This window comes from Chaetodon trifascialis, chromosome 9 (genome assembly GCF_039877785.1).
Source record: "Chaetodon trifascialis isolate fChaTrf1 chromosome 9, fChaTrf1.hap1, whole genome shotgun sequence".
NCBI lineage: Eukaryota > Metazoa > Chordata > Actinopteri > Chaetodontiformes > Chaetodontidae > Chaetodon > Chaetodon trifascialis.
This window is the reverse complement of record NC_092064.1, coordinates 22,539,579-22,567,380: the sequence shown is the minus strand read 5'-3', so window position 1 is coordinate 22,567,380 and position 27,802 is coordinate 22,539,579. Positions and strand designations below refer to the sequence as shown.

The 27,802-nt window shown below is 41.6% G+C and overlaps 1 protein-coding gene across 1 annotated transcript in view; it reads right to left on the bottom strand.

Moving 5' to 3' along the window:
• Positions 1 to 3,779: 3,779 nt before the first annotated feature.
• rtn4rl1b (reticulon 4 receptor-like 1b) overlaps positions 3,780 to 27,802 on the bottom strand; it is a 131,801-nt gene continuing 107,778 nt past the window's right edge. The window contains exons 2-3 of the mRNA XM_070970026.1: positions 7,114 to 7,565; positions 3,780 to 6,635 (exon numbers count right to left, since the gene is read on the bottom strand). Coding sequence (XP_070826127.1) covers positions 5,742 to 6,635; positions 7,114 to 7,565 — 1,346 coding nt within the window. The 3' untranslated portion in view covers positions 3,780 to 5,741. The remainder of the gene's footprint in view (positions 6,636 to 7,113; positions 7,566 to 27,802) is intronic.

Below are 27,802 nucleotides of genomic sequence, written 5' to 3'. Positions count from 1 at the left end.
CATCCTTTAATTATGCAGCAGCATTTTGGCTCCGGCTTCTAACGATACAGTTGGTGTCCTACCTGTTTTTACACAGGAGGATCTTCCATCTTTAATTAGGTCCTGACTGTATGCTGATCGCTCCTAGATTTCCTCGACAATTACAATTACGTCCCCATCTTTGATGTGCTTTCCAAATAACTGGGTCAAGTCAGATGAGAGTATCTGTGAGTCAGATACCAATTTACCTCAAAGTGAAGGAAAATCAAATAATTCTGTGTAAAACTCTCCACCAGCAAGATCACTCTGACTTGAAATGATTGCTGCAGTATTTCAGTTTTAACCATCACTTATTTTCAGGTTTTTGTCTGCATTTACTCCAGTTTGTACAGAAATCAGTGTAATTAGCAGGTGAAGGATAATATCATTTGCTCTGGAAATCTCGCTGAGCTTAGTAGTTATTACCATATTGAAGTGGGCTATACTAAAGACTTGATAATAAGCTGATGAATAGTAAAATGTCTCAGTGTTTCATTTGTAATGACTGTAGAATTTGCAGTTAACTCTGATAATTAATTACAGCCCAAGGTCAAATTTTAACCTTGAGGTTTCATTGAATCACAACTTCTGTTGTGATTTGGCGCTATACAAATAAGATTGAATTGAATTGAATTGAATTGAATTGAATTGAATTGAATTGATTGATTGATTGATTTTTTTTGCAGTTGAATGCATAATCTTAACTCAAGGTCCACTTCCTGTGAGTCCTGGTGAACAACTCCTCTTCCACGTTGATGCTGTGACTGGTTTTGGTTTTGTTTTTCACATCACAAGGGGTCAGCACTTTGCAAAAACCTCTCAGCACCTTAAAGGAATAGTTGGACATTTTGGTTGGACTTTCAAACTAATAAGCACAAACAGCTGTGTGTCTGTGTGGGCAGGCGACCTGAGTGGATTGAGGAGTCGAACACAGGACCATCACACAGGAGACTGGCCTTTGATTCCAGTGTGAAACCCAAACCATCATAAATCATGTTTTCCTTAACCTGACCAAGAAGTTTTGGTGCCCAAATCTAATTAAAGTGTGACTGTCACCTGAAATGCTTCCAAGCAAGCTTTATTTTGAAAATCCAACTGATCGTTACATATATGTTAACTTGACCCTGGAATGAGAATGATGATGCACAAAATTAATGTCCTGGTACAATCAGGAGACGGTTAGCTTAGCTTCTGACTTAGCCTCCCCTTTTGCCCAAGAAATAGTCTGACACCAAACCCTCTCATAAAACTACAACTTTCTGTTGGTAGGTGCTCTGAAATATTTGTCCCACATTGCTAGAATTTACCCAGTGTCTAATTCATCCTCGTCTGATGAATGAACTGAACCGCTCTTTTATTTCACCTTATGGAGCAATGGATTCAATAAGAAATATCAACGTCATTAAAAAAGGCATTAAGTTGCACATTAGAATTAACAACTGCTAAATTGGAAGCATAAAACTGTGTTTGAAACAAGAGCTAATAAACAAACGGTTATTATCAGGTGCCTGTGACTGAGTAAACTGGGGGCAGTTGTGGAGGAACACACCTGCAGGGCTTTCATTTGAGGCTCCCATTGCCTTCTGGGATCTGTGGGTTGGACTAGGCAGGAGAAGTGTGGCTGGCGGAAACTTCAACACTTCATTATCATCATTACAGCAATACTAGGAGCTAGTTTTTGGACTTTCTGAGACATTTTAATACCCGCGACTTGCTTTCTAACATGCCCGTGCCCTTGCACATAGGCACCATGGGTGCCGGCTGCTGACTGTAATACCATGCTGAAGTTATCAGCTTGAGTGAACATTTTTTAAAGCCTTTACAACTTAATTCTGAGTAAAAGTAGCTGTCACGCTGTGTGTTTACTTTTCTTGCTTCATTTTGGTTGCCTGACTGCATGAAAGCTGTCCACTGAAGCTCTCCCGGCTGGCGCTCCAGTGACAGGGGTTGGCAAAAAGACTACATGTGGGGGGTTGAGGAGCTCTGTCTCTGTCAGCGCTGCACTCCAACCATTCTGTTTGAAACAAATTGGTTCCTAAGCAGCCATGATCTGGATTTAGCACAAAAAATACCACACGTGATGAACAGTAAGAGATTTGGGCCTTTGCTGAAAACATCAGGCCTGTAAGCTCGCCCATGGTGCTGCTTTCCCCTGTTTACCACCAGCTTACTAAACAGTTAAACCTAACCTGAAAAGGGAATAATTTATTCAAATTAATCTCTTTCGAAATATTTGAACAATTTGCAGCTTCCACATGAAACTAAACTTGCCTTTTATTTAACCTACAGTCTGCATAAAATTCAAAGATTTTATATGTACATATATATATCTATAAACGATCTGTTGACATTACAGCTGCAAGCACAGCAAATAAGCATGTTTATTCTCAGATTTATGAAATTGTGTGTTCTTCACTTTAGTAAGAGCATGTTTCCTTTTTTTCACCCCCTAAATTACAGTGATGGATGTTTGTGTGCATATGAACAAGCTTATTAGAGAATCCACACCCCATCAGCTCCTGCAAATAGTTACAAATGGATGCAGGGATGCCTCATAATATTCCTGTTTACCATTTAACATCTCATTCAGCTCATCCAGACGTAAACACAGAAAAACTAAAAACTAAAACTAAACTCTTCGTTGACTTTGGATTTGATCATTATGGATGAGACTGACTTTGGTGTCCTTAAAAAATCTACATAGACACTGCATATTTGGAAGCATTTGGTGCAATTAAAACAAAAAGATGTTTTTTTTTTTCTTTTGGTAAGAAATTGTTTAACTGTGCACATCATCCCCAAAGGTAGAAAATTGGCAAGATTTTGCATGCGGCTTCCAGCCAAAGTGTAATTCTCTTAGTGTAATAAAATTTCATTTGTATGACAGTTTTTGGGCTGTTCCAGCAATAAAATGTTTAATCTTGCAACCAAAAAGAAAGATTTTAGGGACTTATATATATTAAAGCGGAAAACAGTAGAAATAATTATGACATGGTTGCTGGAATGAGCTGGAAGGGGAGTAAAAGCCGCTGGTGGTGAGTAGATGAGCATCAAACACCAGATGCCAGACCTGCTATCAGTTTAAATATAATTACGCAGCACTCTCATCCATGCATATAACCACTCCTCCTGTGCTCATTCATCATTTAACAGAATTTGAAAAAAAAAAAAAAAAGAGAGAGGAAAGTTTAATGGAACACTTACTTGCGGATCAATTTCTATCATGGAGAGGAGAATGTAAAGAAGAGGAAATAGAATTCATGCTCTAAAGGCCCATTAATAATAATAATAGCCTGGAATATCTACAGATTCCATGTGACACTTTCATTAATATCCTTAGTGCTTTTCAATGATTTATGGAAGTACAATATATCACACCACAGCCCTTGTGTCATCTTTGAATTTCCTTCTTTTCCTGTTGGTCAGGAACTTATTTCGTGTCTTCTCCTGCATGTTGCTGCTGATTTATTCCACTTATATTTCACCCGTGTTTGCATTGTATACTGCGCAAGGTGCTTACAGGAAGAGTGGATTTGTTTGTAGGAAGCAGCTGAAGTTTAGCCAGCAGGGTCTGATCAGGGGGGACGAACTGCAAACTGGTGCAAAATATAGAGGAGGAAAAAAGCTAAATTTGCTGACAGAATCAATTTCTGGTTTAAACGAATTAAAATGAAAAAGAAAGGCAAGAAAAGGGGAATCAAGGATGCCTTTTACTCTAAAACCATAAATGCAACAATAAACAGAGTCAGACTGCAACGGTAGACATAAGAAGATATAGATTTTAATATCTTTATAAACATTTTTGTACTGTTGTTTTCTGATGATAACTTACTGAACAATTGATTTATGGCAAAGAAAGAAGATGAGTGGGCATACAGTCGAACGAGAAAGAGGGAGGTGAGGATTTGTGCCTTGACAAAAAAAAGAATCTAAAAATATAACATGAAAAACACGTAAAGAAACAAATCACCAGAAAATCAAAACTTGAAAGACTCCTCCTGACAGGAGGAGCAGAAAACCCTGTTATCATCATCGATGTCACTGATATTGTTTTTCTCATAGTAATACAGTAAATGATTAATATCAGCACTGCAAGAAGTCCTCTTGTCTCCGTCGTTACAGTTCACATCATTGATACAAACACCAGCTTATCAGTAAGTTTAAGGGAGGCACAAAAGCTCCAGAAGTACAGCGAGATGTCCCGTAACTGTCCGTCTGTCGATCTGCATTGTGCTGCATCCCCTCGTTACTTCAGAAGCGATTGTCTTGGTCTTGGATCCCCACAACCATGAACAATCACATCAGTTAATGAACAGGCGTAATTCTCTCTGCATGATCCCTGTGTTGCCATGCTCCATTCGAAATGTTTTTTTTTTATCTTTTATTGATCACGAGTCAGTTAAGGTACACACACATTTTCTTCTTGAGTCTTGTTCTTGTATTCCTTTGAAGTTTAGTGATTAAGAAGAAAAATGTGTTCCTCATGTTCTCAGTAAGGCAGGTACGCCCTCACCGAGGAGGGATCAGTTCAGCACAACCTCACTGGGAAACTGAGAAAGCCCCGTTTGACCCTCGACCTCTAAGGCTCCTGTTGGCCCTGCAGCAGGGATCTGTCTCTAGGTCCTTTTTGTGTCTAAGAAAAATCAAATGAACAACATCTGACACAGATATAGACGGACTCCTCGATATTCACAGCTTGATCTCCCAGAGACACCAATTGTTTTTCCAAGCAAATGAAAATAGCGCATGACATCCTGAAACAATTAGCAGCTTAATATTCAGTTGCACAGAGGGAGAGACATGGTATAAATGAAGATGGAAGCCGAGATGTGCGTAGAAATGTAATACCAATGAGGAATACTGTTAAATAGGCAGAAAGGTTGGTACAGTACCTGAAAAAGCCACCATTATGAAGAGAGTCGCTGTTACAATTTGTTAGGGCTTCATACAGAATATGCGCTTACTGGTTGCTCTGTTTGTAGCCTCACAACATCTGTGGCCATAGATTTCCATTTTCTTATGAGAATGGCACATTGCTATGTGTGATACTGACTGATAGGTTATTGCCATGTCTGCTCTTTACCTCCTCTATGAGTAACACTTAGACCCAATTGTTCGGACCACTTGTTAGCAAGGATGCAACACAAGAATATTTGGCAGAAAGGATGAGCAATATAGGACTGACGCTGAAGGATTCACATGGTCATTGACTTTCCATTTGTCCCTTCTTAATAATAATTTAAAACCTGTGAACTGAAAATTAAAGCTGGATGGAGAACTTGTACTGGCTTATCTGTCTCAGAGCTAATGAGCTAGCAAGTTTTACCTTGTTTGCTCTGTCGTCTCTGTCCTCTTTTTCTCTATTTTCACCAAATTTTGGTTATCTGAGCTCCAGCTGAGTGAAAAACAGAAGTTTAAAAAATACACCAAGACATATGAAGATGAAATCATACTGGCATAAGTGGCAGTGCAAGCTTGGTCTGCATTAACTTTTTATCATTCTCTGACTCTCAGTCCCTCCGATTCTTGTCTTTCTGTTGTAGATGTTTGATGCTTTGTTGCCTGTTTCTGTCTGAACAGTAAAGCTCCCTACACAACATTTACACATATAATCACACTCACACACACATACAGAAAAGACACACAGGCCTTGTAGTGCAGGAGCAAGAGAGGGTCTGAGGGCTGTGTTTTTTGTGATTAGCATTTGCCAAATCCTCTGAAGGTCAACGGAGAATGTAGTCAATATTTGTTGTTATCAAGGCCACAAAGAGGGCAAAGACATGTAGTAAGGACTGGGATAAGGTTGCCCTATTGTTGGCTTGCTGAACCCCACTAGGGGGGCGAACAGTGGTCCGGGGAGTGCACTTGTGCTTCCTCCGTGTGACGGTGCCGTCTGGAGACGTGTGGTCATGTTTGCCCCCGTCTGTGAAATCTGGGGAGGAATCCTCCTTGTCTGCCATGACCTCCTTTGAGTGGTGAACCTCATTGTCACCCTTCCCCTTGCTCACCCTGTTACGAGGCTTTGTGCAGTTCCGAGAACGGCCAGGCCTCGAGGGGTGCACTATGTGGGTCTGCCCTCCAGAGCCCACCACTACACCGCGATTCATGGACGGATTCACCGTGCCAGATAAATTGTTAGTCTGGGCTCTGGACTCCGAGTTAGGTACAGTGGGCGAACAGTTGGGGAAGTCCTCCTTGCGCAGCTCCTTGAGGTCTTTCCCAACCATATCAGCTGGTGCCTGGCAACCCACTGAAGATGTCGAACCTCGGAAACGTTTCAACCATTCCCATAGCGACAGGGCCTTGCAGTCACATGACCAGGGGTTGTCGTTGAGGCGCAGGTATTCCAAGGCGGGCAGCATGTCCAGGCACTGTCCAGACAGCTGTATCAGAGAGTTGTTGAACAGGTAGAGGGTGGTGAGACGTTTCAGGTCATGGAAGGCCAGGCGGTCAACCCACTCAATCTGGTTTTGGTGCAGAAGAAGTCGGTCCAAGGCTCGCAGGCCTCTGAAGGTGTTCTGGTTAATGTTCCATAGACGGTTTCCATGCAGGAACAGATGGCTCAGGTTGTGGAGGTCCATAAATGTATCATCCTGCAGGAACTTCAGATGATTATCCTGATGAGATACAGAGAGCAAGATATTTCATATTATGCAATGTTTTCATTCCAGCGTTACTGCACTGTATCACTGCAACCATAACTTGTGTCTAGATGCAATGAATACTAATATCCCCTTATAGTACTAAATAATCCTAAAATGTACAGTCCATTTGATCTATTGCATGCTCTGTTGCCTTCAGTAAACTAGGCTGTTGTTGCTATTTGTGCAAAATGGAGAAAACTAGCAAACAGTGCTGAATGGATAATCATGACACCAAACCATCTGACAAATAATGTGTTCAAGAATTTTGGATTTGATGAGGCAGTGGAGACACCGTGAATACAGAATATTAACTATAATAATGTAGTGAAGAACAGGCTGTGTGGGTTGTGTTCAAATTAATCCAAATTGGTCAAATTTGTTATTTCAAAAACTGACAGCCCCAATAGAGGCTTGGTCGTAAAATGAACCAGAATAAAACTGCCTAGTGTACCTGCAAGTAGAGATACTGCAGATTTCTGAGGCCTTGGAAGATGTTATTAGGAAGTGAACTGAGCCCACAACGGTACAGGTGTAGCGCATTGAGTCGACTCAGCCCGTGAAAGGTGTCTTCAGCCAAGGAGCGCAGGTGGCGGTTGTCTCCCAGATCCAGCTCCTCGAGCAGCGTGAAGCCGTGGAAGGTGGAGGGCTCAATGTATGTGATGTTATTCGAGTAGATCCAGAGAGTCACGGTTTCGGAGCTGAAGTGGCCCCGAAGCAAGCGATGGATCTTATTGTTCTGCAAGAAGATGCGCTCACTGTCAGGGGGAATGCCTTCAGGGACAGACAGGAAGTTGTGGGCTTGGCAGGAGACAGTGCTGGGTGCAGTGTAGCAGATACAGTGACGGGGGCAAGACCAGGAAAGCTCAAGCCCACAGAGAACCAGCAGGAACTCCAACCCACAGCCTGCAGTGAGCACACACACACACACACACACACACACACACACACACACACACACACACACACACACACACACACACACACACACACACACACACACACACACACACACACACACACACATACACACAGAGGAGAAGGTTGAGAAAGAGAGGAGATTACATAAATCACAAACGCACACACGCGCACACACAAAGAAAGACAGGAGAGAAAAGGAAAACGAATTAAGTGCAGAGTTCATTTTAATTTCATGTTTTGACTCAGTGCCTTCTTGTGTAGTTCAAAACTTGAAAAGGAGAAATATTGTTTATATGAATAACACCACAAGTCTGCATCTACTAGTGGCTCTGTGAGGCTGTACTTGTCCCTAACACTAATATCAACATGCCCAACATCTAAATCCCAACACACTGTAAATGTCACTGTATTTACTTCTTTTTGTCCTCATTGAGCTTTATGTCTTTTTTCCAATGCAAATACATTGAGTGCAGTGTCTAAATGTAAAATTCCTTGTTTGAACCAATTGGCCAATGAAGCCAATTCTGATTAAATGAATCTAAGACTGGCCAAAATATTTCACAGTGAAACACAAATGTTAAGCTCACAACTGTGAATACCTGATCAAATTGTCATGAAAAATCATCCAGTAGCTGGATGACTGACACTGACATCGCATGCGTCTAGCCTGGCTATAAATGGATGCATGTATGTATTGATGCATACACCACAGGTCAGGAAACACGAGCACTGAGCAGAGTCCACAAGGGATTGAGTCACGAATCTGCAAACAAATTTATATTCTTATTTTGTGCCAAATGGGGACATGTGTTGCTCAGCCTAGATTCATTTTGTGTTTTGTTTTTCATAAAGCAGTGATATTGTCTCTCTGATTGGTTCGACTTGTGCCACAGCGCTTGCTACACATATGGACCTTATCTGTCACAGTTTACGGACTGAATCCACCGAGTGTGTTTAGGCGCACAATGAGGAGTCTATTGAAGAGAGCAAACAATAACACCTGCTCCAGTGAGTCACAAGACATCTCAGTGAAACTGATTGGGTCCCTGATGCAACAATCTTGTCTGATTCGACACATATGCGGCTATTTCAGAAATTACCAGTTCCAATATTCTCCCACCTTAGGGAGATGTGCTATTAAGAGTCCAATCCCTTCCCTGAATCCATTGGCACTACTTTGCAGCAAGTGGAGGCTGTGATCAGTCTTTTTGTGTTGTTAAATGGGGCATGGAATGCTTACTTAAACTTGTAGTAAGCTGCTCTGAGGCACTTTCTGATCGGTGACATGATTCCCTAGATCCTTTAGACAGGAGATGTGACTTATCCACAGTCTCATCGAAAATGAGCACAACTCACAGCCCATCATGAAAGTTCCATCTGACAACCCCTGGCTGTCTTCTACTCAATTTGTTATTCACAGCATAGCGGAGGCCTGATTCACTGCCTCTAATCGATATGCTTCTGTTGCCTTTTAACTCACCCTGTAATCCTGGGTCTTTTATGCTGGAAATTCAGGGGCTGCAGAATCACTCTCCACCAGGAGACAGGCGTATTTATCTAATGTATTTTCTCGCCAAACTGTGGCTAAGCTGTGACATTCAGCGTCTGACTCCACTGACCTTTAACAGTACTTTTCTGTGTCTAGTTGCAGAGCAGGAGCAGGGAGCTGTGTGTCACCTGAACAGGAGTGTGCTCTCCTGGGCATGAATCTAATCCTATTTGTTAAGCCCTGCCACTGGGCAACAATGAAAATGCATGCATCCTCCTAAACCAGAAATGTGCCCACTAAATGAGGTGATTCTTCACGGTTGAACACTGTCAAAAGGTTGAACGTGAGTATGCGTTCATGTGTGCTGGCATGCATGTGAATATGTTGCGTTGGAGACCATGACGTGCCATGGGAGTGCTGCAGCGGGCCTTGGCTTTATTTAGACTTTTCATTTTAACGTCATGACCCGCATCACGTCACGGATCCTTTAGTGTATTACTGGCTATATCCAGATTTGTCGCACCATCAAGACTGAACAAGAAAGCTGTTCCACTGCAGCTGTTTTCATCTCAATCTTTTTCTCTACTCTCCATTTCCATCAAGATGTATCAAGCATGGCACCTATTGACTGAGTAAATGGGTGAAAACGTTTTGCATTACTCTCGGGAAATAAAGGTTTACTTTATTTATCAGACAAATAAGCAAGACGAGACACGTGAATTTTCCCAGCCGCTGTTTGAGGAACATTTGCATTAAGCAGCAGCCACCAGGTACTTGAGATGCAGATTCTTAGTCATTTGATATTTGGTATTTGTCCACAGTTTGTTATATTATTGACCCACCCCACAGAAGAAGCATTCTTCTAAAGAAAACACAGTATGCAACAAATTAAATCAGTCTTTTGCTGAAATGATACACGTTTCAATCACCTGCCTCTGCAGGGATTCATCCAAGAGATTCCATTATTCATAAAACTGATCCTTCTCTCACTCCAGTAATTATATTTTTGAAGCCTTAAACTTATTCCATTAACACTGTACTTCATGCACGTCAATAGAATTAGGTAGCAGATTTCTAACAGCAGAATGATCACAGCAAGCAAGAGAGAGACTGATAAGTGTGATACACAGGCATCGCGAGGGGATGAGAATGTAGATGCTGCCTAGATAGTGAGACAATTTGAATCAGTGCTCCACTATGCTTTGGACACATGGATGTGCCTCCTCTCACTCTCACTCTCCTCAGTTTGTCAGGACGAAGTAATAGATTCTTTATCCTGCCTAATCTCTTCCTCTAAAATAGCTGATTTTACTGCTTTGCCAAAATGCCTCTATTTGCGGTGATAAAACATAAAGGGAAAAAAAACATGGTAGATCAGGGGTGCAATATCTTCCTCATTTCTTTCCCGCGAACAAAGTCTTTTAACTTCATCCCCGATGAGGCTTCAGAAGATGTGAATTTGTGATGTGAATGCTCCTTAGATGCTCAAAGTATCTCACATGCTCTCTTCTGCATGCAGAGTGAGTGGCGAGGGAGAAGCGTACACCGTGTTTCTTGTTTTGAGCCACGCTGAGGTCATGTGTGCTCTCTTTTGAAGTTGGTGTAACATGCACTTCCACTGGAGACTTTAACACCTGCCTGCTTACTCACCTCAGCACCACATATATTTGCACGTGCAAAACACTATAAATACAGATGCCAACCTAAATTCACACATGCCTTCACACCACGTCGTAGAAATATTATATGTGGTCTACTGCATGTATGTATGTGCAATCGCTCTATGGATACACTGAGTCATACATTCTCGGGCATGAACGCATGCATCAGGTTTGTGAATGAATGAGATAGATCATGCCATTGTGACAAGCATAAAAGGCTGATTGATGCTTGTTTGCAGAGCTGTGAATAGGGAGAGTGGTTTGCAGCACAGAGGAAGAAATACATATTGTGTCCTTAAATGAAAATGTAAGAAATTAATGTGTGCCGTTTCTGCATTGTGCGCTCACACAATGAGCCATTCAGCTCAAATTGTATTATATAAATAGCTTTGGACACAACGGAGCATATATATGCCAGTAGTGCCTATTGGAATTTGGCAGAATAAAGGAGAGGGTCTAAAAGAGAGATAATGTGTTTTTGGAAAGGAAAAGACACAGCTATTTCTGGTCGGAGCCTGGGCTGTGTTTTAACACTCTCCTCACAAGTCCCCCCCCATCACCCCGTTTTCCTCCCCCCTGATTACAGATGACAGATGCTATTGATAACTCCTCACAGGCAGAATCACGTTTGACCCCGTGACCTCATCACCACCGAGTTCCCTTTTTCTACAGGGGTGTAGAATCGGAGAGAGATAAATAAATGAATAAGACACAATGGCTGGGGTCCCCTGACAGACTGAGAAGGGACTGTGCAGAATATCAGTGAGGCATAGTTCACACTAGATTTGCCCTCATGAATAACACATGTCTGCTAATAGGAGAGAAATGGTACGTCTGTAGAGCTGTGTGACTCTGCCCGTCATTAGACTGGACAAACTCAATTTCCTGTGTCTCTCCAAAGACCCTGATAAGCACCCTGGCGTTTTCGCTCCTGCTATTGGCTTTTGCTAAATAATGCCTCGACTCACTCCGCACTCAAACAGTGTTTACTGTCATGTTCATGCACAGAGTGGTTATTAATGTTAAAGCAGTGTATTAGATTATTGATTGAATGGGCTCATTCTTCTGTGGACCATGGCTTGACAAAATGGATCATGTCAATATTGCCCTATGGAGCTAAATGAAGCATCACTATCTGTAATGATCTGTAATATTATACTCTGCAATACTGTAGTACATGTTATAGGGGTGTCTTGCAATGCTGCTATCTGTATCTGTATTGTTATCTGTATTTCTACTGTATATACCCACATACATATATGCATAAGAACAAAACATACAGTAATAATAATATAATATATATATAATATAACAGCCATACACCTACATTAATAAAATGCTAAAGCGTTTTGATTCATATTTAAACCACACCTCCAAAAATATAAAAAGTTTAAACTGAAAATTTGTGATCATTAATGAAAACAGAGTGGGAGATTTCAGCCATTTTTACTGATTTTTTCTTGTAAAATCGGAGTTTGTGTACATAATGGGTGCATGATGAGCGTTAAGCTGTTCTGAAATATCTCTTAAAAAATCTGAGATGCTCTCTTGGTTTTATGACATACACTGTTGAGACGGTCCATAACTTTGGCTTGTCATGCATGGCGCCAGGCTTCAATATCAGATGAATTTATACAATATTACTACAAATATCTTCAGAACACATTATCTGTTTCATGCATCCTTTTTGCATCCCTGATATGTTATCATAAAGTCTCCATAATAGGACGTTTCATCACAGGCATCTTTTAATGACTAGGAAAAAATCTCATTAACTCAATCAATATTGACTCAATGCTTTCTATAATATCTTATTTCGAATTTAATGATACCAAATGCTGCAAACATCTGTAAATGATAACTTTTACAGAAAATCATTTTCTGCTTCTATTGGTAGTTTATATAAGCCTTGATTTTACAGCAAGCTGAGCAAATGCTGAGTGGAACATCCGCTTCTGCCATTCCCAGCATAGGTCAATGATTGCATATTTATTTTAATTAACAGTTTTGGAACAAAAGCAGAAATGCAAGCTTTTATTCTTAAAGGATAAAGAAACAGCAATAATGGCACAACACAATTTCTTTCACTGAAGCTGTTTCTCATTACCATTTTTAAAGCATGTTTCTGTTGACTTGTTAAAAACACTGATTACTGCCATTATTTTCTGACTGAACAACAAACTCGCACATGAACACTCCTGCCAACAGCTGTGGCCAACAACACTTCTGCCCGGGAATGTGTCTTTTATTTTTTTTTTGCACAGCCTACTGCAGAATGTTATAGATTTTGTCTCATTTGCTATTCCCCGACTCCACTGCAGGCAATATTGGCTCATAAGGTTGCCTGACTATTCTAGTGAATGAAAGGAAAATGGGGAGAGAACACTGACAATGCCGAGATCTCTGAGAAATGCAGCAGAATGGAACCATTTCACAAATATATCACGTCGACGAGATATTCTTGTGGTGCAGAGGCATCAACAACCTGAGAGATTGCTTACATGTGCATGAGAGTTGGTGTCTTTCTGTGTGCTGGAGCAGCATTGTAACTGGTTTCATCTCTTATCTCACGCTCGCTCACTGCAAATGAATTAGGTCACACAGAGCAGATAATGAATTGACAAAATATTAATGGTATTTTCTTGATAATGATTCCGGCTTTCTTTCCTGAAAGATCCTTGTTAGAGTTGCCATAAACGTTTATCTGTCTCTTTTTCTCCATCTTCTCTTTTGTGATTGATATAGATTTTATGAGAGCGATCAATCAGCTTTTACCTCAATTCACCTCATCTCTCTACTTCATAAAAATACTTTTTAATACTTTGGACGTTTAGGATATTACAAAAATGTTCAGACACCCAAATGAAATCCAGACCGACAAGGCTCGTGCTATTGATTTCCACTTGTTTGTTCTGCTCCACATTTGATTCCTTTGATTTGTACCACGTGTGTTGGCACAGTGTGTGCTGTGAAACTGTAAATTGTCAACACTTCCTGCGCATTAATTATGATTTGATCGTTCGTCTGTCAGGTTGGCTTCACATCAAGGGACTGAACTGCTTCATGTTTCTGACTGCATCCCTGCTGAAACAGAAGGACGGTTAAAGTAAAGAGAGCTGGAGAGAAATGGAGCCCGGTCACAGAGCAGGCTGGTATGCGGAGTGCCAGGTTATGTCAGGGGTTAAATGAGCCAGTATGTTCCTCACATTATTGCTATTTATGTCTGCTAAGAGCTATTTCATGGCTGTGTGATATCGTGAGCAGCAGTGGCTGGTTGGTGAGGCTGCCCTGTCAATAAATCTCCTCAGATTCATTATTTGGAACGGACAGGTGAAGAGATATGGTGAGAAACTGCAGATAGTGAGAGAAGGTCAGAGGTATGACAGAGGTCTTCTCAGCTGAACAGTGCAGACAGCTGCAACTGCAGAAGGATGAGGATCCCATTGGTTAAAGTGCTTCTCGATGCACAAACACATATAAAAGCAAGCATGCAGACCAGTGGGATGTCATAAAAAGGCAGATATGGTTTGAGTGACAGCAGCGTTTCTTAGGTTGAGGATTCAGAGGGTCTAAAAGCAAATCCTGCAAACAACAAGCAGCACCATATGGAGCATGAACACAATAAAGAGGAGAGATTTGTGCAGAGTGTGCAGGTGAGTAAAGCTCATTTAATTCAAAGATGGGACTTGAAGATGCTGAGAAGCCTGGTGGATGGCTGCTGCCTGAGCTGTCCACAGATGTTTAATACCTACATTTTAATTAACAGGCTTAATGGTTGTCGAGTAGGTGCTAATTCCACTTGCTTACATTTGCAGGCACATCTGTACCCGCTGGTCTTTTACTCTTCACGCCTTCACAGCATTCTGTTGAACCTTGATAGAGGCCATACGGGCTCCATGCACACACACACACACACACATACACAGATGCAAAGGCACACGCAAACATACATGCAGCGCACACACACCATCCGGCGCATCACGGCTGTTGGGGGCAACACTATCAGCCACCAACTCCATTCATTCATCATGACAGCGCAAAGCCAAATGATTCAAATATATTGCACTCCCTGTGGCTGTATTCCCTTACACTGGCCAAACTAAAGTAATGGCTCTGCAAAACCTATATAAATCACTCAAGTGTATCTATATTTAGTTCAGCAGGAAATAGAGAGCATCTATAATGCACTTCCTGTTGGTGGAGTGGCTAATAATTATCTTTCATGGTTGAAGGTGTTTGATATAATCTAGTGGCTCTCTCCAGACACATGTGGGGAAATCTTCACAGCCTGTTTCACAATATACGCGATGTGTCTTTGGCAGCAGTGTCATCTCATAAGCTAGTGGCACTAAAATGCATGGTAAATCTGTCTCATTAGCACAACATATGGCAAAATCCAGTTGCAGATTTATTCCTGCATGATAGGGCAACTACATACGGTATGTGCCCAATTTCAGCTATTATAGATTTTTGGAATGAGAGTCTCTACAAGTCACATTTTTAGGCCATTTTGCCTGAGAGTAACTCGCTTTGAGTGACACAGAAGTTAAGCAACATTGTTGCCGGAATCACTGAGGCAGCAAAGCCCATGATAGACTTCTGAAAATGACTCAATCAACCAGCTAGGATGTTTGCTTCACAGCAATTTAATTAACAACTTCAGTTCCTCACAGGGGTAAAGGTATATGTTTATTTTGTTTGTGATCTTAAAAGTTTTAAAGGTCATTGTGCCACTTGTGCTGCTATGACAGATTTAGAATGAAATAATAATGATAGCAGAGGACTTTGGTCGGTGGTTGAAGCAGCATTTAATTATTCATCAACATTATCAAAAAGTAATTGACCAAAAACTCCAAATGTAAATTTAATGAAACTACCACAATCTTTTGAGTACACGTCGTGAAAACAGTAATGACAGCAGCTACCTTTAACAGTAGCTTTAGAAAAAAGCACAGCTCATTTGGCTGTTGTGGAGACCATCACCTTGTAAATTGACTGTTTGAACATCCATAGACAGCTATTTGTGTCAGTGTCAGTGACATTTTTGGATTTAATGGTCAGAAAATGTAGACATAATGTGGTTATACTCTGATTTTGTCTTAATTTAAGTATGTAGATAAATTTACGCCGCTAATTAAGTTGCCCTTTTATGGCTGGACTGAGCCCATTTATGGCTGCTGCACACTGAGCGTTAGGACACTAATCGCACACACTAACACTCTGTCTCCTGTTTCACACACTTGTATGCAGCTGTACTCCGTTACACAGAGTGTGGAGATGAGTTTATAGCTTTCAGCAGCAGACTGGACGGTTGTCAGTCTCCCTCGCTCGTCCGGTCGCTGTGTCTTGTTCAATCACGCGCATGTATGTCAATGACAGAGTGCAACACAGCCGCTCATTGTGTGTCTCTGTCAGAGTGACAGCTGAGTTGTGGTGATGCTGTGACGCCGAGCAGATGGACAGAGAGAAAAGCAGCAAATGACAAAAGAAATGTCTTGGGCAGAGATAAGTCATAATGTTCTAACGCCACTTAACGTAAAATAAAGGGAGGCTGTTTTCAGGATCAGCAATGCACTTGGGGAAACATGTCTGCAGGACTGCTGCTGTAGTTTCTCCATGAACCAGATCAGGACCTGCTTACAAGCCTTGTGTCAGTGAGCATCTGCCTTATGAAGAAGCTGCAAAAGGCACTGAATCATTACCAGCTCCAGGGCTGATGCTCTTTAACTCACTCCATGCTTTGATGTTTCTGTGGAAGGGGCCAAACAAAATAGTGAAATCTCCCCATGGAGTTAGTAAATTAACAGAGTGTTTAGAAAGCAGAGCAGAACGGCCAAAGCTGGGCTGCAAGCAGAAGTTAAAAAAAATAAAAATAAGAACAACCCAAAATTCTCTTTTTGGGATTCATGCGGCGACACGAAAAATATAATAAGCTATTATATATAATGTTCTAATCAGTCTAATAGCATGCTGATGTACCCCACAATTTGTCTCAATCTGCTCTGCATTTTGATCTCAGCGTCCTTCCTTTCAGATACCTGTCGGCTCAAACACTATAATCTCCTCCAGGATGGCCTGGGAGAGCTTACTGCACGACTTCACAATGTCCATGTGCTAACATGCATAATTTCACATTATTTACCAGACAAATATTCAATTTGTTTTAGCTCCTGAATTGTTATTGTGTTGCTGCTTGGTTATCAACAGGCAAGAGAGAGAGCAAATTGTGTTGCTGGGTGTTTTGTTAATTCTGAGACGTGTTTTCCCCGATGTCAACATCCTTCGTTCCACCATCTCGTCCTTTTTATACCAGTCACGGTTGTGAGTCAAAGTCTCAATCCTGGTTTAGCTCCCTAAAACTGTTGATTAAAGTTGCATCATGTTGACGTGTAGCAGTGACATTCACTAACCTTGGAGACACCCACAACACATTCTAGCCATAGTACAGGCCGCTAAAAGCTTTTGTGGATTAATGATTTAGAAGCTGCACTGCTCTGATTTGAAACCATTGGGTAGAGTATAGACCTGTACCTGCACTGTAATGTGGCATTTTCCACCTCACTAGTCTCCACCCCCTGGCACCTCTTACATGTTTCTCTTAAAACAAACTGTAAGGTACCCTCCTGCTGCAGCAGCTGCCTCCTTGCATACAAACCTCATGTGCCCTAGATTCAGCAGATCAATTATTCATAGCAGGTGAGAGTTTGGTGCTCCATGTACGTAAAGGCACACATACACATACAGAGAGTTTCAGCAGTCTCAACTAATGGCTTCAAAGAGGCAAGGAGAAACATGAAATCAAGCAGAAAAGTGTGTGAGGGAACAGCGATGCATTGTGGTTCATTAGCTCAAGAGATGACCAAGAGATGAAGAGGACTCACTGGGTGAAAGTCAGAGCCGAAAGACAAGGGGAGGACATAGCACACAGCACGTGCACGAGCGTGCACATAGGTGTGTACACCTCGCGCTATATCTACCAACACAGTGTACATGAATGTAGGCTACATGGACACACTACAGCTCTAAATGCCGATGCTTGACGCTGCACATCAACTGCTTTAAGTAGATGCAAGCAGATTAAAGAGGAGCACAGGTATCAGAAGTTTGCAGTTTGTTCCTTCACAGAGGAGGGTAATCAGCTTCGATTTGCAGCCATTACAATGGATCCAACTAGCGACTCACATGTAGCAAAACATTCACAGAAACTTCTCAAACAGCTCCAACGCCATGATCCACTTTCCTATCGATCCAGACGCTCAGTATGCTCAGCGTGTTCCAAACAAACAATCAAATCACCAGTAAATTGCTAAATATGCTACTTTGGATCTGTTGGGGTTTAGGAGCTACGACAAGAAGATAGGGTGACGTGAAAGAGTATTTAGCGCTGTCCAAATGTTTCAGAGCCACAAACCGAAGGGAGTAAAACATATCTGATGTTCAACAGACACTTATTTGGTGAAGCAATCATTTAAGAGGAGACATCTGAGAAGTCAGTAAAGTGCACATAGACCTAAATACATGCGCCCATGTAATCACAGTGTTCAGTGATTGTGGACGAAATAAGAACATGTGTTTTCTTCAGAGAGGTTGGGGGAACGAGGAAAGAAAACACAACAGGCTGTAAAAAGAGCAGGAGGAAGCAAAGGAAGCAGTGGGGAAGAAGGGGAGTGCAAGACCTTGATCTTAAGAGAGTAATCCCTTTTCATTAAGTGTAGTTTTTCAGACCCTGAGAGCTTCACCATTGATTCTGGTGTAACGTCAATTCGTTAATGTACTGCGCCTCGACAGAGCTTATCACCTTGAAGGCCTCCGACGCGCCTTCCCAACAAGCGCGTTCAGCATCCACTGAAACTTTTTCTCACAATGAAAGGGGAGAAAAAAAAAAGACTACTGTACTTTCAAATCTCATCCCATTGAATTTAGATCTGTTCTGCCCCCGATTGGATTCCATCTTGGTCCTTCCACTTTTTTAGCCCCACTGTTCTGTCTTCATTCAGTCCGTCTTCGGTTTCATATAGTCTAGCTCCAGCTGAGGATGATAACTTATCATCATTTCATTCGCTCAATTCTCTGCAGTGTATTAGACTTGCCCTTGAGTCTCCATTGTGTCTCCATCGAGCAAATGCACAAATACCTGCCTGTTTATTAGTCTACACTCCGGAGAAATTTACCAGCCTCCATTGTGAAATCTCTTCAATTTAAAGTCTAAACAGCAGCAGTTCATGAATGTTACCTGTTAGGCTTCTATAAACAGATGCCGCTTATGTCTCTCTTGCTCATTCAAATTACTGTTCCTCTTTACGACCTGTCTCTGCCGCTCTTTACTCCTCTCTTCCCTCATGCCATGTCCCCCTTGCTGTTTAATTGATTCTGCTGTTGTTTCCCAAAACGACAGAGCAGGAGGCTTTGCTGAATGAAACACAGTCGCTGTCTAGGTGTGATTAAAGAAACCCTGGTCTGGCCGTTGGAGATACTATGGCAGCTTATGGGATTTAGTGAGTCACTGAAAAAGCACAACACCGCACCAAAGATTCACTTCAAAGTCTTCCATCACCAAAACCTTAAAAAACATACAGCCAACTAATGAATTTCTCCCTCTTATTATTTTGCACATATGCCCGGGTGTTATCCGTGAAGGCGAATCTGAGGATCGTCATAACAAATCGCTTGATCTTTTCACGAGACGTTGTGCTGTTTTATCACGTCGTGAGTGCTGCTGCTTTTTCTGCAGCTCTGCCATTTGAAGTTCCCATTTTGCTTTCCTCCTCTCCATTGTAAACCTGAACCCTCTGGAGGCGAACCACACAAACTACTCAGCTTTGTGAGTGCTTTCCCCTCCCTCTCAGCTGCTTGTCTGCATGCAACTACCACTCACTAGTGAGTGCTCCCAATCCCCTCTCTCCTTATAAAGCCAAGTGCCTTGCCGCAGACGTTCCATAGATAAGTGGTTTACCCCCCCAACAATGATGGCCTGAGACTAATTTTCGTTGCATGTAATGACTTGTCCCTTGAACTTTTTCGATGTATGACCAAAGAGAGAGCCTTCCACTGAATTTTGCACCATGTGAGTCGTAAACAACAATGTTATTCAGACAAGCACTCACAAAAAGAGATGTCAGGCTCCATCTCAGTTCATATGGCTGGATGATGAAACATGATTCCCTCCAGCCCCACCAACCCCCCCCCATCTCTCCTTGAAGACGGCTAACGAGAAGTGGAGTCAAGGACACAGAGACAGAGCCAGTGAGGGGTTTGTTTACACAAGAAATTGTGAGTGTGGTGTTTCAAAGACAGACAGAAAAACGAGGGGAGAGACAGTATGGACATAGAGAAAGACGGTCGCAGTGTGTGAGAGATGTTTTCATTTGTAACTTACACTTTCAATTTGTGTCTAAATAGAGAAGAGAACGTTAAAGGGTAACCTAACAGCCCCTGAAAATCTTGTCTTTGCTGACCTCTAGTGGTTTAACTCCACCTTACCGCAGTGACATACAGGTGGACTCCATGACATCACTGGTGGGTGTGGTTACAGGTTCAGTGTAGCACAGAGAGCGCAGCAAAACACTTCTTTTCAGCCTGGTGTTAAATTACTATTTAACCTTTGTGTGTTCAGTTAAGCCTGGAAAATAATTTAAAATCAGTGCACGGCGAAAAACTTACAGGTGCTTTAAGATATCTAGTAGCAAACATAACAGATAGCATAATTCATTATTTTTAATTTATATATATGTATTATATATTTCGTATTTTGTTGAACTATGTGTAATTTTTCCTTTCAGTAAAAATGTAAAAATGGTCTTTGACTCAAATACAACATCTGGGTTAAAGCCCAAGCTCCCGCTAAGCTCCATGTTGCCGAGAGGGGAAAAGTCCCATGAGCCAGCTGGGCGTGAGCCTCAGCTCCTCTAACTGAAGCACAACTCTCACACAGTCTGGGCCAACAAAGTCCAAAGAAAAAGAAATGTACATCAAGCGCTGGGCATCTGCTACGCTATTTAGCACTGAACAGACTCTACTGTCGCTTATTATCTGGACATCGTGAGTGACCAAAAACTGAGAAAGACAAACACCAACTGAGTGACCGCAGTCTGGCTCGTGAGACTGTTGGACAAACCTGGCAACCCGGAGAAAACAGACTGTGTCAGTTCTGCCAACAACAGGAGATTTAAAAAAGAGCAACAGTTCCTGCTACACTGCAGCCTTTATGAAGACAAGAGCACAAGTTCTTTACCAAAATAAAGCTAAAATTCAATATTCACCGTCAGAAAGAAAAATCTGGCATCGAATATAGAAAATATGCCAGAACATGTCACAGCCTGAGGGAGAACCAGCACAACACGTGAAACTGCACGGATCTGCCTCCTCCATCTTATTTCTTTTCTTACATTGTTGTAATTCATTGGCATTGGTACATACCAGTGTTTCTCAACTCCGGTCCTCGGGCCCCCCTGCCCTGCATGTTTTAGATGTTTCCTGCTCCAACACACCTGATTATACTAAATCAGTTTTTGAAAGCAGATACACACACAAAGCATTCACATACAGTACAAATATGCTATAAGCTGTATAACTTAAGCTGTCAGCTGTATGTTATATGGACTGATATCAAAGAGCAGAAACATGTCAAGGACAAGAAAAACATACCAAACACACGAAGATACAAGAAGAGAAGATACTTTTAGACAGTAGAGCTTATTTTATAGTTATGTAGCTGTGTACTGTATATCCTGGTAATGTGTAAGCTATTTATTGCCCTTTTTTTGTAACACAGCAAGTCATAATACCTACACGGTAAACCTAACAACACCGGGCTTAATTACAGCGTGTCCGTGCCAATAAAGCAAATTTGAATTTGAGATGAGAAGAGAGAAAAAGAGTGTGAGAGCAAAAACAAGAGAGAAGAAGAGAGCGATCCAAAGCCACCTGAAGTATAAAAGTGAATAAGCTGAAGATTACTCTTTCAGTTTCTGTGTGCAGTGCAGCTCTCCTTCACACCACACTGACCAAGCCTCATAACGCACCCCTGCCTTGCATATCTTCCCATTGGGGCTATTATCTTCACACCTCTCTGCCCTCACCACCACAGCCGTTACCACCTCACCATGTCACCCTTCCTCGACCACCTACTCTGCTCTACCCTCAGGCTGCGTCGTTGGTGGGGCCGCTTCAAAGGTTAAACTGGGCCCCAGTCAACCATGGGAGGCTGTAATGGCGAAAGCCCAAAGTCAAACACACCAAGTTTGCCAAAGTGATTCTTTCTGTTAAACTCACACTGTTGACGAAACAACAAACTTGATGTGTGTTCAGCACTTTTAAAGGGGATTTAAATGTACTTTGCAGAGAGTACATAACAGACAAAATCATTACTATAAACAATAAAATGTCTTGACATTGATCAAATGCAGGATTAAACAAAATAAATGCTAATTCAAGAGGCAAATTAAACAAAATCACACCTAAATGACAAAATAGGTCACTTATTAGTTTCGTCAAGTTTACAACTAACAAGAACTGTCTGTTTACACAAGCCTGACATGGTTTATTCCTCTCTGGCTCAAAGCCCCATTGGTGTCTAAAAACCATAGAAAAATCTTAAATGAGACACTGTTTTAGAGGGTGACATGCTGCATCATTACCATGAAGATGGGCACCTTCATGCTGCAGTAAATACTAACCAGGACAACAAATGTGCCTTAATGCGCATCTGAAAATAGTCCCCAGCAAAATCACTCTTTAGTTATATGACTGGTTTGATTTATTAAACTCATGGTCATTGTTATAAGAAGACAACTGGCCACCAGACAAAAGATCTGCAAACTCCACGTCCCACTAGAGACCCACTGTATGGATGCTATGCCAAAGAGTTCTGGTTGTGCGTGTTCTGCACTCAGTGTCTTGCAGGCTTTGTTAACCCAACGAGCCACCTTTGCTATTTTCTAAAAAAAACAACAAAACATCTTAGAAATGGCTATTTTCATTAAAAGAAACAAACGACAGAACATCCATCTACTCTCTATAAAGCCTTGTTTTTTTTCCAGTGAATATGGTGAACAAAAAAGATCAAGCAAGACTGTCAGACATAAAAGCGATAGAGTTCAGTCATGAAAACCTCTCAGGGCCATAACATGGCATGATACAAAGTTATGTAGCAAATCAGCCAGTGCTTGATGTTTTTGGAGCCGTTTCTGGATGTTCTTCTTCCTACTTCCCTTGTGGAAATGCCCACAATTCTTTTCAGAGATTTCTACTGAGGGAAAAAGCTACAGTTGGCTGCATTGAAAATGGGATGTGTGGGTGGGTGCGTAGGTGGGTTGGGGGTAGGGAGGTTTGGGGCCTGTACAGTAGTTTTCCATGAAGTGATGATGGTACTGATTAATATACAGTATGTGGTTATCTTCTCTAGAGAAACAAGGGTTAGCATAATGTTAGGGATAATTGGAGGTAAAAGAATGTGAAAATTTCATGGTATGATAATCTAACAGGAGAATCACACAAAATGCAAATTCAGAGCCATGTGTTGAATATGTCTGGGCTGTTTTATTGCTATTCAAATATACTTTCTGTGATGTGCTGACTGATTTCAAACTCGCACGTAACAATTGCTTAAGAAGTACATTTCGCATTTGTGATCGTAGAAGTGGAGTAAGGAAACAAGGAGTAAATGAGCTGTTAATGCAAACGCTTCTCTGCTTATGGCAAAACCTCTTTGTCTTGGAAAATGATGGACTCCACCACGGTGTGTAATAATCCTTACAGTTAGAATTATGATGAAACCTAATGTAGATTACATTAATGGGTATCAATTTTAACATTTAATACTTTAGATCCACTGTATTATTCCTAATTCCCCATTACTTGAAATCCATCATACTACACTATTGTCCTGACCGCTGCAATGAATGTAATGAATCTTTCTTTCACAGACACATAATATGATCTTCCTTCTCTGCTTTCTGTGCAGCAGACACTCAGTATTCACTTAATTAGACACCTCTATTTAGCACTGGGTGGTAGTCTGCTGCTAACCAGTCTGTGACAAATTCCAGTAAATTGTGTGTACGGAGAAGCTACTGTTTGGTTATTTGTTTGTGGAGTGTCAGTCTTGACCTCTTTTATCAATGTGCTCGCCATAAAACTGTATTCCATCGCAGCAAATTACTCTCCACTGTGCAGAAAAAGGCTGTAACAATACAGTATCTTGAAGAGGAATTAGTGTGCCTGAAATTGACATTTCAAACTTACAGCCACCAAAAACTTGCTTTGACAACTGTGTCAATTAAAAATATGCACTAGGCAACGGGTCCAAGATTGAAGAAAAATGAAATAAAATGTGAAGGCATTCCTGCCACTGAGGATTTGGTCTAGTGGTCAGTGCAACAACACAGCCATTGTTCCTTAAGTTCATTATAAAAAGGACCAGCCTAAAGAGTTCCACACCAAGTTGGAAACAAGTTAATATTACATAAAAACTAAGAAACACAGAGTCGTGTCTTTCTCTTAGGACTTGCTAAGTGCCACTGACTGGATCTGGCAGCCATACAGTATATGTGCCAGACCCAACTCACAGTTGGTCATCTGGAGACAGAACAGAGCCGACACTCAGCCACAATCAGCCCAACTTGGCTGGAAACACCTGAATCCCTCTGTTGCTCTCTGCCTTGTGTGTATAGAAAAGCACAGCAGGTGATAAACTGCAGGAGGGAATGTGATCAGTTAAAAGAAGGCAACCTTACACGCCGCTCTCCTCCCTTCGAGCCGTCTGCATATTATGACACATTTTCATTTCATTTTCAAGCTCTCAAGCTCAAAACTCTTACAGTACTCCTTCCAACATCTCAAGATTTTTGTGCGCCGTTGAAGCACCGCCATAAGAGTTAGGCTGTGTGTCTTCTAGTGTGTGTGCTTCTGTTTATGTGTAAAGCTTTTTAAGGTGCTTCAAGGGTTTACAGCGAGCACCTTCCAAATGCAGCGTGCAACCATAAATCAGGCTGCAAGTCTAACTAAAAGGAGCCTTTTTGGTCTAACGTCACCAAGCTACATCACCAGCAGGAAACTAAGAAATGTGAGACTTGAACTGCAAACTTTATAATGTGAAAAATTCACATCACCCTTCCAGCAAAACCCATTTTTTGTCCTCCAGGTTTGATTTCCCCAAAACATAGCTTGTGAATGTGATGCTCGTCTGCAACTGGCTCCCCAAATACGAGATGCCAGATCTTCCTCGAACACACCAGCACATTTTCATAGCCGTCTCCGCTCACGACTGAATTACAATGAGATGGTAATGTAGCCTAGACGGGGGGAAATTGTATGCTCCGAGAAAGTGGTCAGAAGTGCACATGAAACATGGTTAATGGGCTAAAACATGAAAAACCAATGGTATAATCAAAGGCACAAGAACACTTTTCTTCTCCATCACCGTCTTCATGTACAGTAAAAGGTGGTTCATAGCACACATTTTGTGTCGAAACAAAAATAACATTGGAAAAGAAGCTATGTGCCATGATGAAATAATCACTAACTGCGATGCCAATATGAAATTGGACATGGGTCAATTTTTCCATCACTATGGATCAAATGAAGGCAGCGTGTAGTTTTAGCTTGGCATACTAATTTTGCGATCATAGCTGCCCCACACAGCCATCGAGTGAGTGAGCGAGCGAGCGACAAATGGCACTACTTTCATTATACTCGCCGCCCCGACGTTATTATCCCCAGGCTGCTCCTCCACCGATGACAGCCTACGTGGTTGAAAGTGTAAATCTGCACAGAGATAATGCACAGAGTCCTGCACTTGGAGGGGAAGAGAAAATGAACCTTTTTTTCTCACCCAGAGACTAATGACACCAGGGGAGGTGAGAAATAGTGACGGTGAAAAAAAACTGTGCAGCAAATGCTTCTTAGTCAAGAAGAATTATTCCCTGTTAAGTTTGGGAGATTTCTTTGCATCCTTCCCCATTTCCTCTCTGCCTTTCTCTTTGTGACATGTACTTCGGTACCTCGGGAATTCAGTGGATTGCTCCAGTTAAAAATGACAAAACAGAAATTGGAAGTATATTTCTTTTACGGAAATAACTGCGCCAGAGCTGTGGAGTGAGAGGAATGCCGCTGATGTGTTGAGGGACGCAAAGTGGGGCACTGTGTGGCGTTCAGAGTGTTTTGGATTTTCACAGTCCACCTGCCCCACAGACATCGGCGATGATGTGCATGAGACTGATGAACACGTTCACATTAGATGGTGTAAAAGCAGCAAGAGCTCCTCTCAGCTCCCCATAGCTGGTGAAATAGAATCTGTTATGGACCATTTTATAGATTTGGAATCACCAACTTGACATAGCACGCTGTTTGTGTGTTTGTGTAGTGCTCACAAGCCAATCTCTGTCAACTCAAAGTTCTGCAGCATCAAACAGACTTAAGGAGAACCAGTTGGTGATCAGGATTTTCGGATATGCAGTGTTTTCTCCAGACAAATCAGCATGAGATCTGGGGTTTAAATCATACGTCACTGGTAAATCTTACAAATGCTCAGTTCCTGATTGGCTTTTGGCTTTCTTCAAAACAATGCCTGTGCCTGTTCATAGGCACCATAAGCAGTGCTACAAAGGGCATTTTTAAGATCAATTTAAAATGTGGCATGTTTTGTCAAAATAACAATCCTAACCTTTTTGACTATTTATCTTCCTGTCTTGATTTTCAATGCTATAAAAATATCAGCAATCAAAAAAATTGTTGGCTTCTTTTCTTCTATCATTCTGTACTATTCATGTACTATCAGTGGAGAGTAAAACAAGCAAGGATGGACTACGGACCAGCCAAGTGTGGGGGGGGGGCACAGACCAATAAAATCCTCCTACCAACACCTGTAAAGCACAGGAAGACACTGTGCCCAACCACAGAAATAGTCTACCACAAAACCAAGGACTAAACAAACAACATATTCCATAGGTTGATTTTGTTACCTCTGAACAGAGCCAGGCTAGCTGCTTCCCCGTTTCCAGTCTTTATGCTCAGCTAAGCTAACTTTCAATCTTCTTACCCAGTTCCCCATTTCCCAAATAGTCAACCTATTCCTTAAAGAAGGTCATTTTTACACATCTTGACGTCCCGTTATGACGGTTGACCCTGACCCTGGGTCAAATTACATGGGCAAAATTCATTTGAGTTCAATCACATTACCACAAACAGGTTGGCCCCAGAAGACCCTGAATTGGTCAATCTGAGCAAGTCGTCAGTGTATAGCTACGCGTGCTAGAGGAAGTAGCACATAGTGGAGGACAATAGGGACAGTGTGTATGAGAAAACATGTTTGTACTTGTGAGAGGGTATAGTAGCGAGTGGGAGGGAGTATAATAGTTCATGATCAGCATTATGATGCTGTTGGGAGAGCAAGTGAGATTTATAGCTTAAACAGTCTCTCATATAAACCTGGTGTTCATCGCTCTCTTGACAAATCTATTCACAAACCCACCTGTTTTTCCTCCTTATTGTTCTCAGCAGTCAGCTCGCAAAAATGGCTTTTTTTTCTATACCTTTGCTTCGTTCCTCCGTGCTCGTAACAGTGTTGACAAATAATACTGTACGGGCCCATTTGGCACATTGTCACATTTCTCTACATGTAGTCCCTCCAGCAGTGGCGAGCCTACACGTACATGCCGTGGATATATTTAGAATGACACAGGCCGGTTGAACAGCCCTGCAATTACAGTACTGTAGTTTGTAGTGGTGTTTGTGTAAAGTTGGTCTTAAGGACAGCACTGCAAACATTTATCCATTTCACAGGATCTGGCACTGCGTTTTATATACTAGATTTTAAACCCTTATCTGTCCATATAAATTGTCTTTTTGAAATGCCCTTACATGTGTATTGTGTCAAATGGCACAACAAGTGCATTGCACTGACCTACAAATTAGCCCTTGTTTCAGAAATTGTCTTGTGGCTATATTGCACTATGGTCCATTAAATCTCCTGTTGGAGGAAAAGCTCTCTTGTCTGTTGCTCTGATTTTCCTGGTGGAAAATGGTGCAAATGTTTGTTGCAGAGAAAATCATCAAAAGGTGATCTTTAGCATGGA